An 18,818-nucleotide genomic window follows, 5' to 3' on the forward strand; every position below is an offset into this window, starting at 1 on the left:
TCAGTTAATATAAAACAACATAATAGAACATAAAAGAAACAGACAAGGATGGATGAATGGATAGATAGGTGGATGACATATTAAGAAAGATACCCAGCATGCTAATACTGTGTGAACATTTCATGACAAAAACTAATACCAAGAAAAAATGGGCTGGCATTAGATTTTGACATGATCCTAAAACTCTGCCAAAATATGCCAAAGGGTTTCCTGGACTCAAATTTGCATAAAAGTCTTATTTTCTTATGGTATTTTCTTATGGTTTCAATTCAAACATATGCATGAGGCAAATGTCTCAGCTTGGACTTGCTATGGAGGTGGGTTATTGCTCAAGAGTCAAGGGAAAAGTCGCAATCAGCTGAGGCAAATGAAAATGAGCTGGAATAAGACCATGTTCCATGACAGCACTATGGTTTGCAAGCCCAAGCGCAGAGTTTCAAGTTTCACACAGTTCAAAGGGACATGATCTTAAATACTTAGGAGTCAAGGTTCATTCTGAAACAAAGCAGCCAGAACATGACTGGCTACTTTTATAGTCCTGTTTTGTCCCAATAAGGGCCATTTTCCCTATCTATATAAGAATAACAAACTAAATCCTAAACTTTGACCCCTTTCTTTAATATAAAATGTTTCTATAGTACCCAGGCAGATGATTAAAAAGTCATTTGTTACAGACCATCAGAGACTTGCTAAATGTATTTATCTTTGCACAGGTCTTTCAGACTCTAATTCATACTTTCCAATGATTCACTCTTTCACCAACTGGGAGTTGGCCTGCCCTAGGCAGAAGGCAGAAGTGTTTTCCCAATTAAGCTTTACCAGGCCTGGGTTTTAGAGGTCTTGAGATATGTTGTGGGAATCTTCCCAATCCAAATCAGCATTAATCACCCCTATGAAATATAATATTTTTCAGGGAACACTGACCCTCATTGTCAAAGGACTCATTCCTAAATTGGAGAGAGGGAAGAGGGAGAGGAAATGGAATCTACTTTAATTCTCTTACATTCTCTCGGAATACCTGGTGTCTCAGACGATCTCCAGAGAGCCCTCGATGTCCTTCTCCGCAACCATAGGCACATCCCAAAGACTTCACTATTTTGATGAGCATGGTCAGAGCGAGCCTATGGTTGCTTACAGGTGTACTTTCATCCTAGCACCCACAAACAAGAAAAAAAGACATCTGTTCACCTATTCACTAAGCCCTTTTGGTACTGAGATTCCATTTTGTGGTTAAACCAAATTTTATATGTTTTATGGTGAGCATGTGCAACTTGAAAGACAGAATTGTCAAGAGCTTACCAAGCAAGTTAATCTTTGTAAAATTCAGAATATGATTTAAGAGAAAGGACAATGTCTGTGCATTTTGATCACCCTCTAGTGCTAAAGGATATGAATGTAGACCTCTTGATTAGAAAACATGCTTTCTGTATCCTTGGCAGACTATCAGAACCACCTAGAGACCTTTGAAAGTACTCAAATGTGGGTAGGATGTGAAAGAGGTGGAGTTATCTGGACATCATATTCCATAATTTGGGTAGGGTAGACTCTCCTTCCCTAAAGTTATGCAGTTGGTCTTCTTTTTCAATCTACAGGCTCAGGTAGTGGATGTGGTACTGAGATGCCCCCTGCAGGAATGAATATTTATTCTCTGAGCCTGTTAATGGCTGACAGCTCTCCACTGAGCTCTTCTCCAGACATTGCTCTTAGCTAAAGAGAGTTGCCTTGCTTAAGCTCTTCCTGGTAGCAGCCTGCTTCTAATGGCTGGTCAAAGGCATAATGAAGGTGGGTGGGTGGATGAGGGTGTATAAAGGTGGGCTCCCTTACTCCATCTGGGGATTACTTTGGAGAGCTGTCCTTGCTTAGAGTTTCCTGTGTGATGGGCTGAGTTCTCTGTTACAACTATATTACAGTTCAGCTTTTCCCTCTACCTCATCCTGCTTATTTCACACTTCATAGATGTTGATCCTGCGAAGAAACTTCCCGTACACACATCTCTATATCTTAGTGTGTTTCCTGGGAATTCTATAGATCAGGTGGTTGCAAATGGAAGACTTGGACTTATCAGTAAACATTTATTTACATAATATATATATTATACATATTATACATATGTATATTATACATATGTATGTATGTATGTACGTGTGTGTGTGTGTGTATATATATATATATATATATGACATTCAGAAATGTTTTAGTTTCGCTTCAGATCTTAGCTCCATAACCTTGGGCCAGCTACTTAACCACTCTGAGCCCTACAAAATGGGAATCATAATAATACCTATATCATACAGCTGTGAGGCTAACATGAGTCAAAATATGTAAGACACACAATAATAGCACAAAAATGTTTATCATTTGTAGGTGTGGGATACTGCTTTCCTCTGAGACAACTTTGTGCAAATTAGAAAAGGCATTCCTCTGGGTAAATGAATCAGAAAAAGATGAGCCCTTTTAGTAGATACAGCCTTTGAGTGAAGAGCTCAGTGAGCAGAGCTTACACTGGATTTTAGTCCCTCTTGGCCTCAGAAAAGTTCACCCTGGGTAGGGCCTGATTTGGAAGACTGGTTTACATACATTTTTAGATTACTATATGTTCCTTAAAAAAAATCTCTAGCTCCAAAAGCTCTTTTTAAGTATCTATTCAGGTTTGATTTTCTTTGGACCTCCAGATGTCCTTAGGATTTAGATTCCTCTTATAGCAGACATTCAGAAAGATGTTTCAAGCTATAGGCAGAAATCAGGACAGATACATTTCAGGCTCTCAGTATTAGTAGCAAATATAGAAATAGAAATTATATCTTCCTTTCTGAATTAATCAATTCCCCATGTTTCTGGTATTACTAGGGTACAAGACTAGATAAATTCTGATTTCACCAAAAATAACAGGGATTTGGGGAAGAACAGACCTCTGTGAATCACAAATATATGCACTTGACCTATAATTAAGTTTTATTTTATAAATTCTTTCTACTATAAAGAATATTATTTTGCATAACCACAAAACATTGATATTTTGGTGGCTGTTTGAGCCCACATAATCTAACTTCAAAAAATCCCATTTAATCAAGAGTGATAACTTAAGTTGAAATAATATTTATATTATTTAGTATCTAGTATAATAACTAGATTTAAATTGGCAAGAGAATTTCAGGTCTATAATAAGAAATCAGATGAAGATACTAATTGGATATAATTTTAGAAGTAAAAACAAAAATATAATACTAATAATGAAATTCAGAAATTCTTAGGATACATAACAAAGCCTTCTTCAATTTAGTTGGACTATCTAAGCTTTACTAATAAAAGTCTATCAAAATTTCACAACTCCCTTTTATTGTTTTCTATTTTCCCTTGAATATTGTAATGAACATAACACCATCTGTTATCTCTTTGAGTACCAGCTTAGATTGATAGGTAAAACATAGAAGTTTAGTAAAAGTAAGATATGAGGATCTTTGGATTGTCCTCAGTGATGTATGAGTAGGTAAGAAACTGAGAACCTTAAGTACTGGAAGATGCTATTAGAATTGGAAAACACATATTTATGATTAGGGTAGAAGAAGAAAACCTTAAAGAAATGATTCAGGAACCCAAATATTGGGAAAGAATATTTGGATCAGAGACCCAGAATATTGGGAATATAGGAGTAGATAATGAGATGCAGAAACACACATGATAAATACACATTAAAAATGTATCAAGTAGGATTAGAAAGAGATGGAGAGGGGCGCCTGGGTGGCGCAGTCGGTTAAGCGTCCGACTTCAGCCAGGTCACGATCTCGCGGTCCGTGAGTTCGAGCCCCGCGTCAGGCTCTGGGCTGATGGCTCGGAGCCTGGAGCCCGTTTCCGATTCTGTGTCTCCCTCTCTCTCTGCCCCTCCCCCGTTCATGCTCTGTCTCTCTCTGTCCCAAAAATAAATAAAAAACGTTGAAAAAAAATTAAAAAAAAAAAAAGAAAGAGATGGAGAAGAAAGTGTAAAAGAGGAAGGAGCATGGCAACACCTTTTCAGATGTAAAAACCTGACACACTGTAAGAAAAAAAACGGACAATTCATAGTTTAGATAATGTGTAGATGGTAGAACAGGTGTTTACACCTATAAACACAACCTGCTATGTACATCGTGGCCTGTTAGAGATTCAAATGTCTTGTTGATTTCAACTTATTAACAGCATTTTCCAACAAAAACCTCATACTAGAATCAGTGTAAGTTATGTGATTTTAAGCTATGGTAATTCTTACTTAAAACCCAAATTAAAGGAGAAAACTAATTCTTGGCATTAAGTGCAGAGATCATAAAGGAGGTGTTGCCAGAGCAAAGGGAATTAAATTCAGGGATAATCAATAATAAGAAAGCTAAAAACATAAGATGTAAAACATGAGAGTACCAAGGCTAGTCTTTCAAACCAACACCAACAAACCAACCAATTAACTGAACAAAATTCTTCCCTTTCTTTCTCAACCATGATGGAAATTGGCTGTCCCAAAATGTGTTCCTTAGATCAGGAGAAGAAACACCATCATGAGGAAAGATGATACTGCTTGTGTTTCCCCCAAATTCATATGTTGAAACCCTGTCTCCCGATAGGATGGTATTTGATTATGGCCTTCGGGAGGTAATTAGGATTAGATGTGGACATCATGAGAGTGGGGCCCTGGTCTGATAAGTGCCCTTATTTTTTTTTTATTTAAAAAAAACTTTTGATAGAGAGAGAGAGAGAGAGAGAGCACTTGAGCAGGGGAGAGGGGCAGAGAGAGAGAGAGAGAGAGAGAATCCCAAGCAGGCTCCATGCTCAGCACAGAGTCTGACACAGGGCTCAATCCTACAACCCTGGAATCATGACCTGAGCTGAAATGAAGTTGGCCACTCAACTGCCTGAACCATCTAGGCACCCCAAGATCAGTGCCCTATAAAAAGAGACAACAGAGGAGTCACTCTCTCTCCCTTTCTGTGGGTGGGGTGTGTGTGTGTGTGTGTGTGTGTGTGTGTGTGTGTGTGGAAGAGAGAGAGAGAGAATACAGTAAAAAGGGGCTATGTGAGCACATAACAAGACAGCAACCACCTACAATCCAAGAAAAAAGCTTCAGAAACCTTGTTAGCACCTTCATCTTGGAGTTCCTAGCCTCCAGAAGTATGAGAGGTAAACTTCTTTTGTTTAATCTGCCCAATCTGTGATATTTTGCTATGGTAGTCTGAGAAGAAAACATTGCTCAATTAGGTCAGACCCTGAAAAACTAGAAAGAGACAATCGTTGGTGGCAGACTGAGAATTATGGTAATGTAGATACTCTCTTGCAGAAATGACATGACCAGGGAATTAGCTCTAACACTGCTTGAATTGGTCTTTGAATTGACAATACAGTTTTTGAACTGAGAATAGAGTTTCATGTAACTGTTTCTACTAATGCCTGGTGAAAACTCAATGAAGAGATTTCTAGTTTTAGTGACTTTCTTGTTTTAGTGACTAATTGCGATTGAGTCAACTAATTGCTGGCAAGCAGGCACTGGAAAGAAATTAGGGGCAACATTTCATGAGAACACGGAAGGTGGTTCATTCATACCTTCTCTTGATTCTTCTCATTCTTCTCATAAGGTCCACCTCCACCTCCTCCACCTCCTCCTCCATCACCTCCATCACCTCCATCACCTCTTCCGCCTCCACCTCCTCCTTCTTCTCCTCCACCATCTCCAGCTCCACTAACCGAAGGGCCCCTGAATCCACAGGGTGAACTTCCAGATACTCCTTTGAACTGGAAAGTTCCCTCACTTGCTCTTTTTTCCATAGCCTCATTTTCCTTGTTTTCACTCTTCTTTCTGTTCTTTTCTACACAAGGCACCACACCAAGCTGAAGCAAGCATTCCACAATGTTTAGTGCCACATCACAGATACGAGAACTGATGTCATGGTTAAGGACAAGATAAACAGCCTTCAGAACAACCTGGGGGGAAGACAAAGATAAACAGAGGATGATTAATTTACATGAGCTACCTACACCTTCGTACACAGATTTGGTTATTCTGTTTAATCATTTCCTTTAGGCTGTTCTAAGCACTTAAGCATAAATAATTCAGTTAATTCTCAGATGTTCCTATCTACATTGTATTGGGACCTTGTGTACGTTTTTAACGTAAAGTACAAGTCACCCAAAGAATTAAAAATGTCCGTGTGAAAAAAATGTCTGTATTATCTCACATTAAGTATTCCAAAACTTGCCATCATATAGACAGTTAATAGGGGTACTTAAAAACAGTGATTAGTGGGGCAGACATTTTTTGTCCAAATGGAAACTTGCTCAACTGATTTTTTACACCAAAGTGCTTTAATCCTCTGCCTTTCACTTTATGTCAATAGTGGATAAAGAACAACAATTTCCATATCTCCATAATAGGGGAACATTTATGTATTCACAATTGTATCATTATTTACACTTCAATTTTAAATGCAAAATATTTGCATGTTTAAATTATGTCCTTTCATTGATTTTAGTATTTTAAATTATTTGCTGATCCAGTTCCCTAATGTGAAATAAAACATTTTGTGAAATATAATTGTAAAATATAACAACCCTTTCATTTGGTAATAACTATAATCAAGACAGGCATTCCTGAGAATGCAAGTTTAAATCTTTTAATGGACTTCTATTCATTTTCCCTTGCTATGTGGGAGGTTTGGAATCATGTTGCTTATATAATAAAATAAACTGAGAACTTTTTATAAAGGACTTAGCACACACACACTTATGTATATTTATATATACATATTCAGGATTTGCTAATTCTTTTGGATTATAAAAATATTCTGAGATCAGATCACACCTAATGTAATTCTTGGAAAAAAAGGGGAAAGATACATCTATGATGGTTGACATATTTGTGAAATTTTGTATATGGGTAGCTTTTTCATTTTAAGATTCAACATTTCTAAGAATCTATATACCCATTTTACCCAGCATTATAAAAACTGGATCAAAGAGCCATTATCTTCCAAGCTTTGGTAAGAAAAATTCTTTCTTCTTACAGAAAGATCAAGCATGCCATTCTTGTGGACAAAGTTATTGGTCCCATCGATATGTTCCGTGTCCTCTAAGTAGCTGTAGTTTATGCAGGAGTCTGTGAGGCTTCGAGGCAGGTTTGCACATGCCAAGGGTTCATGTGGCATCTCTGGGATAGGCACCTGGTTGCAGAGCTTCCTCATATGCTCACTGAAAAAGTCTGCATAGCCTACGTTGAATGATGCCAATGTGGTATTGAAGGTTGCAACTGTAATAGTGGAGATCTGGGATTGCACTAATAAAAAGAAAGCAATGTCTTAGTTTTCCCCATATTAACTTGCCACACTATCATGTCAGACAGTTATATTATCAGGACAACAATCACAGCTGATGCTTTTGTAGATATTTGACTTATAGTCTCAAAGCTATTCTCAATTCTCATGGAATTGCCTCAAGTGTTAAGGCCATGTAATATCTGAATGAAGGTTATAGAAAATATGACTTCCAACTGGCTTCCTTAAGACTCAGGCTAGAATTTAACTTTTGTTTAACAGGTGGATTTTGCCCACTATTAAATGGCAGATCCTACTGATAAAGTTAAACTAGTTGAGTTGAAGTATTTCTCCCCAAGTTTGTGGCTGGTAAAATATTTTGTTTTATCTAGCATATTTAAGCAACAAATAAGAAGGATTTTTTTTTTTTTTTTTTTTTTGGCTTACAAGTAATAGAACATAAATTTGTGGTGGTAACTAACTGGTATCATCAAATACTTCAAATATACTCCTGGGAAAAGAGAGCTCAAATTATGCTCATAGGTTAAGAGTACGGATTAAGAACCCATTTTAGATTCCACCCAGACACACATGTTTTCTCCACACAAAGCACATAAGGCACTTATTTAAAATCGTAGCTGTCTGAGGAAGGAATCGGTGGCCCTGGAAGGCAGTGACTTTCTTCACATTGAAAGTGGACAAGTCCTTTAGAGGGACATCATACAGGGTGTCCAAGTAATGCATATAATTGTCTTCCAAGTCTCTTCTAGCCCTGTGGGTCTATGACCTTTTGAAAACAAATTTGCATGGCTTGCTTTCCCTCTGAGACGCATGGTGTTTGCAGTATGCCATCAAGTAGCTTTGTTACTAAGGAAATCCTAACAACGGCTCACTAGTAAATTACCAAGCAATGTAATACATGAATGCAAATTTTCAAAAAGTGTAAGGAACCAGATTACAATGAAAATGAAACATGGAGTAAAAACAGGAAACAGGAAAAGGAACCTGAACTCCCGCCTGCAGGTGCGCCTTCCGACCCACCTTCCTTGACAGTGTTTTCTCCATGGCTGTTGGAGTGATCTGGCTGGTCACTCACCAGGGTGTGATGGGAGTGTGAGTGCCTGGCACTCAGGCTCTCCATCTCCGTGGCTGCATCCGAACTGCCCCGCCGGGTAAATTTCCCTGAGATGGACAAGAGCACCACAAGAGGGTTTGAAAATGGAAGATTCTCTGCCAAGATGTTGTTTTACCAAAGGATGGCAGTGAGAGTAAAGGGACATTGGGAAGTGTATGAGGCACAGTCAGATAGTAGGAATGAAACTAGTCCTGGGGATAGTCAGGGTCAAGATGATTGATGAAGCTGCCTGTCATAAGATCAGCCCCAATCTAAGCCAAATGTCAGAAACCATATGTGGAGTTCCAGCTAGCTTCTGGCTCCTGATTTTGAGCTGGCTTTCTGAATATGTCATTCAGAAAGAAAAAAGAATCTTTTTCTTTTCTTTACATTTCCCTTTTCTAATATCCAAATTAAAGTCTGCCTTTGGATTCACAATGAAGTTAATGCACAAGACCCTTTAAGGCCATATTTCCACATCTAGAGTATGTAAGAAATAGGGCCATTACCTAATTATACAGGGTTTTTCCATATTTAATTAAATTACCTGCATTCCTTTGGTACTAGGAAGCTAGCATCTGGGCCCACATTTCTTGACTAAACTGTTCAAGAAAGATGCAGATTTGCCCGGGAGCCCTAGATCCAGATTTCTAAACAGGTCACTCAAGCTCTGCCCTACTTTGGAAAGTCCTTGTGGTCACCTAAAATGGTGGTTTGCCAGCCTCCTTTTTCAATGCCTCGCCTATCTTCTCCAAGCCCAGGGAAACTTCCGAAGGAGAACGTGCTTCGGGTGGGGAACACATCCAAGTGGTCTTCGTGAAGCAGGAATGGCACTCCCATTCTTCGAGGCCTCCTCTTTCCTGTGTGGTGGAATGGGATGGAGCCTTTCCTCTCTCGGTCTTCTTTACGGCTCTTGAACTATGAGGATGAGAGGTTAAGGGTTAGGCACAGGGCAAAGGAAAAGTGATAGTTTGCTTCCCAAAGGGCTCTACAATCTACAGTAAATCACAGGAATGTTCCAGGAAGAAGAGACTCAGAAAGTCACTGAGTATCATCCGATAGAGATGGGTGACATTTCCACAATGCATTGAAAGAGTGAAAGAAACAAAGCAAAAGACAACATATCCCTTGCGTCTTTCTGCTTGGTTGGCTTGTTCCTGGACCAGCAGCATCAGGATCAACTGGGAAACTGTTATAAGTACAAATTCTCAGGTTCATACTACATCAGAAACATAGAAGATAAGACCTAGTGATGTGGGTTTTGATAAGCCTTGTAGGTAATTATGATACATGCTAAAATTTGAGGACCACTGACATAGAGTATAGGATCCCTAAGTCACCACTTAGATCAGCCAGTATTTTCTGTTCCATTTTTCAGGATTGAGATCAACGGTTCTGGCCAGACAACTTCAAATGTGTGCCACTGTTCATAAGGAGAGTTAAAAAAGACACACAGCATGAATTGGTATAAACCCATTATTCCTACCAAACAACTTTAAAACCCAGTATAAATAAGAGTTCAGAATTCTTGGGAAGCATTTAAAATATACCAATGTCTGGGCCTAACCTTCAGCAGTTATGACCTAATTGGCTTGAGTTCAGGCCTGGGCACACGAATTTTTAATGGCTCCCCAGAGATTCTCATGTGCAGTCAGTACTGAAAACTTATTCCCCTGATGATCAAATGTTTTTAGAAAAACTATAGCCATTGCCTATTATTGTATTAACAATGAAGTAGACATGACTGCTTGCTTAGCAACACTCTGAGCTTATAGATAAGTTAATAATAAATGTTCTGTCTTCCATGAACACAATTGAGCTGATTATTTTGAAAATTGGAAAATAAAGCTACTGCACATACATTATTCTATACATATTATTTTCTATCTCATTAGCTCCATATACTTACAAAAAGAGAGGTGGAAGGATGGATTCATAAGAGCATGAACTATTTAGCTTGAAGACCTAGTTTTGAGTTTGGACTCAAGCTTTCATGGACTACCAAAATTTCTAAGGCTCGGTTCCTTCCTTTCTTTTTTGAGAATAGTCAACATTTATTGAATACTTACAAAGTGCCAGGCACAGTAAGGACCTTAATGTGAATTATCTTACTTAATCCTCATAACCTTTTGAGGTAAGTATATTATATATCCAAATTTCAAATGAAGAAACTGATGCACAGTATCACACAGGTTGACAGTGGCAGAGTGAGAATTTGAACTCTCATTAGCTAACTCCCAAGTGCACACTCGTCCTTTAATTTCTCATCTTTAGAATTCTGGTGGATGGTTAAAAAATGCTTATTACATGGAAACCTATGCTATGACTTATAACAAGTTGTGAAGGTAGAAAATCTAGTGATCTGCTGTAAGGATTTGCTACTTTATTAAGAGTTTGGTTTGTTTGTTGTCTTTAAAATGGAGATGACGGGGCGCCTGGGTGGCGCAGTCGGTTAAGCGTCCGACTTCAGCCAGGTCATGATCTCGCGGTCCGTGAGTTCGAGCCCCGCGTCAGGCTCTGGGCTGATGGCTCGGAGCCTGGAGCCTGTTTCCGATTCTGTGTCTCCCTCTCTCTCTGCCCCTCCCCCATTCATGCTCTGTCTCTCTCTGTCCCAAAAATAAATAAAAAACGTTGAAAAAAAATAAAAAAATAAATAAAAAAAAAAAATAAAATGGAGATGACTTCAAGAATAAATGTTCCAGGATGATTAAATCACTCTGAGAACTTCAGTAAGACTCAGTTTCTTAGGTGCACAATGTGATAAATGAGGATCTCATTGGATTAAATGAGAACCAGTTATATAAAATGCTTGATGAAATGAGATGAATCATAGAAACCTAAGTTGCCATCATGGCTACCACGACTACCTCCACCACCACACTACTAAAAGCCCTCTGTACATGTCATCAGGATTAAGCTTGGTAGCATTTAGAATGGCAAACATTCCTAAACACAGAGGGGCTTACACAAGGTCATGCTGTAAGCCATGTTATAACTGGGGGCTGACCTCTCTTCTCAAGGTTCCGTTCCCAGCCCACCTTATTCTGCAGCATGATCAGAAGTACCTCATGTCATGCTGATTTGTATTTCAATCACCAAAATATCAAAGAGCATAAGTGATTTGACTCACCTTCTTAAAAATGTTCATGCCAAGATCTGAAGAAAGATCTGGAACTGCAGATCTACGTAAATTAGTCAACGAAACCTTAGAAAATGCCTCAGGGCTAAGAGATTTTTCCTCTTCATTACACTTCATGGTGAGATCCTTAACAGAAAATAAAGGTAGACTTCATGATCAGGGTTTAGGGCTTTAAATCCAAAGACTTTTCTTATTGACAAGAAAATTGACATTTTCTATGTCCTATTTTTATGAGGGGTAAGCCTTCTGTTTTGATATCTATGAAGTATTTAACTTGTGTGTCCAGACTTTTAGGATCCATATCCTGCTACTGAGGAGAAACATCATATATTTTGTAACTTCTGTTTGGAGTTTTCAACGGTGAGACATGAGGATCCAGATTCAGGAAAGCTAAGAAAATAGGGAGGAGACAGGTATCTCATTTTTATTTATTAAAAAAAGTTTTTCTGTTTAATGATTCACCAAAGGAGATTTTGACTTTGAGTGGAGTCATCTACTACTAAAATGGAGTATCTCCCCCTTTATACTCTTAGATTGTTCATGTTTATTTTCAGAATATGTAGACTTTTTCAGACATAGCCAATTCATATTTAAGTAAACCAAACAACTGGAACACACTGCAAATTGCACCTTTTTTTCTCTACATATTCAACATACATGGTATCAATGAGAAAGAGGGAAAGAAAAAGTGTTCAAGTTGCTATTAACACATTTATTTACCAAAAAGTGATTTTCAGGGGGATGTCATCAAATCGGCATACAGTTTATTTTTTTCAAACATCTATAATGAAGAGCAAGACTATATATCGAAAAGCAATATTTCTAATTATGATATTGAGGCGCTGAAAAATTCTGAACTATGCAAAAAGTTAAACCATGTTCCACATAACGCGAATGTCACATTTCATGATACCAGTAATTAACAGTTATATGTGAGAGCAATCTATTAACTAGTACTTCAGGTAGCTGGAAGGCCCAATTTCCCATTATTCTGGATCATCAGAGTCTTAACTCTAGATTAGTGTGTACAAGAGGCATTTAGATACCATATTTTTTGAACAGCAAATTCGATACTAAAAAGAAGCAAAAGGGTCTAGTAAAAGATAGAAGGGAAAGGACAATTTCATTAGAGTAAGCCACCAACAAAATAGTCAGCACTGGAATAAATAAGAGATGGGTGCATGGAAGAAAAAGAGAATCTGTTATGGCCAAAATTGGTGATTCAAAAGACAATGGACTGAGTTTCTCTTACTTGGGTTTTGTGGGTGTTCACTAGTGAGGGAGCTGCTGCTACCATCGAGCTGCTCCTGGGTCTGGGCAGGAGAGGAATATCTGGTTCTGGGGGCTTTTCTGGCTTCTCTTCCAACATGTGCCGCAGCCTTTGTAGATAATACATCAGAGACCACTGAGTACCTTCCTCAGACCAATGGGGCTGGAGTAGGCAGCGAAGAACAGCAACGTCAAAGTAGGTGGCATAGCGGGACCTTTGGCATGGAGGTATCACGAGAGAGGCTCTGTTTCCAAGGACAGAAAGAAGACGATTATATTGGAAGCCAAACATTCCAAGGGGTGACATAACATGGCTTATAGGTCTGCTTTTCTCATTTGTTTCCTTATTTATTCACTTAACTTTTGTCTGGTTTGCTCTAATATCCTCCCAACTAGTCTTACTAATTTCACTTTTGCTAGATACTTCTGGAAGTAGAGAGGTTAGAAAGAGTTTTGAAAGATAGGTTGGAATTAGCTAGGCAAAGTTGAGGATGAGGCAGGAGGGCAGATCAACATTTCAGTCAGGGGGAACAATGCCTACAAAAGTATGGAGCTAAAAAAAAATCATGAGTTTTGGGTAGGTGGAGGAGAATAAGTAATTGGTATAGTTGGTGAGTTATTTGGGTGATGGGCAACGAGGAGAGTCTATAGAAAGAGATGAGATTCAGATTGAGGATTATACTATGCTATCAGGTTTTTTTTTCCTTTATAGAAATGGGAATATTTGTGTACTTTATTGGGCTATTTTAATATCAATTGTGATAATAGTATGTAAAAAAACAAGAAAACTGCAAAGTACTAAACAAGCAAAAGTTATGTTATGAAGAAAATTTTCAAAATTTTCAAAATTTTGAAATCATTTTGAAAGTTATAAAGCTATATGTTCATATAAATAGCAAAACTAATTTTTAAAAATCTCAAGGTTCTGAAATTCTGTTATTCAATTTAAACACATGCGATAGTCATGATTTAGTGTTCAATTTAATTACGCTATAAGGTAAGTTTATTTAATTACTCAGTAGAATACATCATCTTAGGTATCTTAGGGGATGTGAAGATAAGTAAGTTTAACTTCTTAGTCTTGAGGAACAGATGGTCCAGTGAATGACAGACAATAAATGATAAATTATAAACTTAGAAATTCTGGAATCCAAAATGGAACCTTAAAACTAAAATGTAAACTTAACCCCCAAGCACAGTTTCTTCCTGAGTTAGGTGATGCAAAAGGGGAATTTTTGTACCCTGCTACAAACTAGCACGGGTGTGTAGTGTAGCACTACTCACACATGAAGAGCTTCAGCAAAATATGTAGCCACTGAGAAGTGAGGAGAAATTTTCCTAAACTTCCCAGACCTATATTTTTGAACTAAAGGTTATGGCTCATTATTGGTTCAAGAAATTAATTCAAAAGTATATGACTACTCTTGAAATGTTAACTAGAATAAAAACTATTAGAATGCAACAAATGGAATAAGGATTTGTATGTTTAGCGAAACTTGTTTCACTTCACACATTGTCATTAGTCTTGACAGAAAATGGATTTCTTACCATGAATTGTAGTAAAAAGTTCAAATATACAAACCCAGACAAGGTCTGGTGCCCTGGGGGACAGTTTCATAGTCTTTGCACTTCCTGAAAGGACACATCGCTCTTGGCTGTTTTTACTTTCATTAGTAGCATTGTCTGGTGTGTTGAGGGACAACTGCCTACATACACAGTGGTTTTGAATGTCAATGGTGTCTTGTAGTCTAATCTTGAGTATTTTGATTGATAAGTAGCAAACTAAGTATGAGTTAAAACTCAACCACAATAAGGTACTACAATACTAATTATTTAACTGAGTTGGCAGTCATATAAAGAGAAGCTTTCTACAATCAGCTGAGTTCCCATATATGTTATGTTAGAGTTCATCCTTTTTCTAGGGAGCTGGAATACTCTTTGAGCATCAACTGCATGTCAGCTTTCAATCCATCAGAAAGCGCCATAGATTCTCCTTCCAACCACTTCTCATCAGCTCCACAGACACCAACATCTTACATTAGGCTTATTGTAATTACTTCCTACTAGTCTCATTGCTTCTTCTCTAGTTCCTCCTCTCCTCTCCTCAAACCCTTCCAATAGATCTTCAAGTCATCCTTAAAATAAAATGCAAATTTCTTATAGTAGTCAACATGGCATGCATAATCTGTCTGTGTGTATGAATCCAACCTCATTATCATGATTGCCCTGCTGTACCAATTATTTATTTGCTGCCTCTTTGCTCCAAATTCATCTTTTTTTCTTGCTCTGTGAAAATGGATCTGGCCCTTTAAATATTTTCCCATTGATTTCTGGCATGACCTTTGGCTTTGCCAGTAGAGGAAATGGAAAAGCTGCTGCAGGAAGAAAGAATTTTGCTTTCTAGCCCTGGTGTACTTTCTCAGCACATTCCTGCAGTGTGTGTACAGCTTATCCAGTACCAGTCTCCTGTAATGTTTGTGGGTTGTCTAGTGCTAAGCTCCTGCAGTGGCACATGACTCCTGCACCATGGGTATTTTTTCTAGCACCAAGCTTCTATAGCACTCATACCTTTTCCTTTGCTCGGCTCCTATAGTGTCCAATAGCCAGTAGCACCCAGCGGCCAACAGCAACCACGGCACTTCCCTTAAGAAGTTCTGTAGCAGAATGCCTCTACTAACACACCTTCCCATGAACAGCATTCCCTAGAAACCCAGAAAGTTGGATTTCTGACAAGTTCCAGGGGGCAGATTTCCAACAAGTTCCCCTGGTGCAGTACCATAGTGATTTCTCTGCCATCCAGTAAGGCATAACTTTGTCCTCCATAAGAGGGTCAGAATCTCAATCCTGAGGAGAAAAAGGTCTCTGCTTGGTGTTAGCCTGATGCCTAAAGCTGGTGATTGCTCCATTATATATGCTATTCCTATATTCTTTAGAGTTCTCCTTATTTATTAGCCAGTCCCTCACTACTGCAATACTCTAATCCTGATATACTTAATAATTCCCTATATTAAACTTGCCCTGTTCAAATTACTGTTTGGTTTCTCTCTTCTGATTGGACCAATCCTGATACATCTGGTAGCTGTGCTTCAGCCACATTGGCCTTCTTACTACTCTTGAATACATCAAGCTTGTGCTGGCTTCAGAGTTTTTTTCCATGTGGAAATTTCTACCCTCAATGCCTAGGCTTTACCTGGGCTCAGTTCTAATGCCATACCCTCAGAGAGGTCTTCTTCAACCACTATGTAGAGTGGCCTCCCTATGCCACCATTCACCTCTTTACCTTGTTCTCATTTGCTTCATAGTATGTAGCATAACTTGAAGTTATGCTGTTTACTTGATTAGTGCCTCTCTCCATTTATTTGAATGAATTAATAAATTTTAGAAGTGGGCTCAAGACAGAGATGGAGAAATCAAAGGATTTTGTACATACAAGCAAAACACATTTTGAAAATGGAAAGAAAAAAAAAGAAACCCATCCAAAATCACAGCAAATAGGTAAATGCCAAGGGTTGAGGAGAAAATGATGAGGAATAAAACTGACAATATAACTTAGTATGTTCAAATGTAAAGAAAATTTGACCCAACAAGCTGAAAATAAACATCTATTCCAAAATGTAGTGGACAGAAATGTCAATTTAATACCAACTGGTATCAGTAGTAGGTAGGAAATATCTAGCTTTCAATATAAATTTGATCATCATTCTATATGACTTGAAAAAACGACCACTACCAGGGTAAACTAGGAAAGACTGCATGAGCTCTATCACATGTTAGCCTGAAACATCACCCCCTTACTAAAACTGAATGATAATAAAGGAAATGAGGGCACTTGGAGACCACCACAAACAATACTGTAGAACAGCTGGGGTTTTTTTTGTTTTTTTAAGCCTTAGTAAACAGAGACAAACTGTCCTCATTAGGATAAATTCTCAATATTTTAAAGATTTGCATCCCTGCCCCTAACAATCTATTAGTTTAATGTAATTCTCTTTTGTGTTCTAAGCCCAATTTCAATGTGTATGGGGGGGGGGGGTGGGGAGGAGCTTCCACCCCATAAACAATTTTCTGTACACCAACTGGGTCCATTCTCTGTCAACTGAATTCTGACACCTATTTACCTAGAGATAGTATCAGATTCCACAGGTTAAGAATTCAGTCCTTCATGACTGCTCTCTCTTCCACTTCTAACACCAGTCACAAGCCCCGGTGTCACCTGTGCTTGTAACCAAATGGCCACAGACTGGAGGATCCTATGACCTGCCCCCCCCCCCCCCCGCCCCCATCTCCCACTGCTGAACTTCAGATTCCAGTTGCAAGTCTAGATTGTTACCTATACCTCTTATTGACAGGTTCTAAATCAGAAGTTCCCATGTTCCCCTACTTGGATTCAATTAATTTTCTACAGTGGCTCACAGAATTCAGGAAACCCATTTACTCACTAGATTATCAATTTATTATAAAAGGATACAACTCAAGAACAGCCAGACAGAAGAGATGCTTAGGGCAAGGTATGGGGAAGGGGCATGGACATCCATGTTCTCTCTGGGTGCACTGCACCTCTCTGTGTTCACCAGTCCAGAAACTCTGTGAGCCCTGTCCTTTTGGGGCATTTTTTTGAGGCTTCATTACATAGACATAATTGACTAAATCATTAGCCATTGGCAACTGATTCAAACTCCTCCCCTTCGAAGGTCAGGAGCAGAACTGAAAGTTTCAACCCTCTAATCACATGGTTGGTTCTCGTGGCAACCAACCCCAGTCTTAGGTGCAGTCCAACTGTCACCTCATTAACAACAAATATAACCTGTGTTGCTCTTATCATTCAGGAAATTCTAAGGGTTTTAGGAGCTCAGTGACAGAAACAGGGACTAAGGCCAAATATGTATTTCTTATATAAGAACTCATAGTGTCATAAATTCTGAACCAAATTCCAAAGGAATTCATCTTTTATAAATCAATTAAGTTGTTCTGAAATTTAACTGGTTGAATGATTACAAAGTTGAGTGTAATCAAGAAAAATTTAAAAGGAAGTATAAAGAGTGTAAGTTGTCAGATACTAATGTATGTTTTACAACAATAATATTTAGCCAAGTAGTGCTGATTTAGGAACAGACAGGAGTTCAGTGGTATAGAATATGGAGTAACAAAAGATTCAAATATTTATAAGAATCTAGTCTATGAGAAAGGTCATGCATTACATTAGTACAAAGCATACATTAGTCAAAAAATAATATTGGCATAACTGACTTACTCAGAAAACGATAACTTAGCATGTCTTAAATTGGCATATTTTATTCACCAAATAAAATCAAGATAGAATAAGACTTAAATGTAAAAATAGGGGTTCAGTTGGTTAAGCATCCGACTTCAGTTCAGGTCATGATCTCGCGGTTCGTAAGTTCCACGATTCTGTGTCTCCCTCTCTCTCTGCCCCTTCCCTGCTTGCTCTCTGTCTCTTTCTCAAATAATAAACATTTTAAAAAATTAAAAAAATAAAAATAAAAACACACTTTGAAATAACCCGAGTCAAATAAAAAGTTATTATGAGAACTTTTAATATATTACATGGAATAATGATTCTATACATGAAAACTTGTGAGATATAGCTAATGCAGAATTAGAGGAATACTTAGAGCTTTAAATGCTTCTGCCAGGACAAAGGGTATAAAAATAATGAGAGAAGCATCTACATTAAAAAATATTTTAAAAAGTTTAAACTGATTAAAAAAAAATAAAAACCTGAATAGTAGGGGAAAAAAAAAGAACATAAGATAGAAGCACGTATTAATAAAATATACGACAAAGGTAGATAGGATTAACTAAACCAAATGTTATTTCCTTGACCAAACTAATAAAAATTAAACAAGAAATATAGTAAAAGGTGTGATCAAAATACTATCACTGAAAATGCAGACATACCTAGATATAGTGATGATTTTAGAAAAAGGGAAGACATTATAAACATTATGATTAAAAATTTGAATACCTAGATAGACACATTTATCCAGCCAAACTGATTTGAGAAGAAATA

At 37.9% G+C, this 18,818-nt stretch overlaps 1 protein-coding gene across 13 annotated transcripts in view; it reads right to left on the reverse strand.

The window, feature by feature from the left end:
• Positions 1–18,818, reverse strand: part of UNC80 (unc-80 homolog, NALCN channel complex subunit) — a 232,703-nt gene that overhangs the window by 176,365 nt on the left and 37,520 nt on the right. For 7 of the 13 annotated variants that reach the window (XM_058706432.1, XM_058706370.1, XM_058706389.1 and 4 more), the window contains exons 8-14: positions 12,771–13,032; positions 11,510–11,644; positions 9,081–9,297; positions 8,271–8,447; positions 7,020–7,288; positions 5,563–5,940; positions 1,004–1,150 (exon numbers count right to left, since the gene is read on the reverse strand). In XM_058706432.1, coding sequence (XP_058562415.1) covers positions 1,004–1,150; positions 5,563–5,940; positions 7,020–7,288; positions 8,271–8,447; positions 9,081–9,297; positions 11,510–11,644; positions 12,771–13,032 — 1,585 coding nt within the window. The remainder of the gene's footprint in view (positions 1–1,003; positions 1,151–5,562; positions 5,941–7,019; positions 7,289–8,270; positions 8,448–9,080; positions 9,298–11,509; positions 11,645–12,770; positions 13,033–18,818) is intronic. The other 6 variants (XM_058706423.1, XM_058706414.1, XM_058706445.1 and 3 more) reach the window with 3 other exon arrangements.

The sequence above is a fragment of the Neofelis nebulosa genome, chromosome 2 (genome assembly GCF_028018385.1).
Source record: "Neofelis nebulosa isolate mNeoNeb1 chromosome 2, mNeoNeb1.pri, whole genome shotgun sequence".
NCBI lineage: Eukaryota > Metazoa > Chordata > Mammalia > Carnivora > Felidae > Neofelis > Neofelis nebulosa.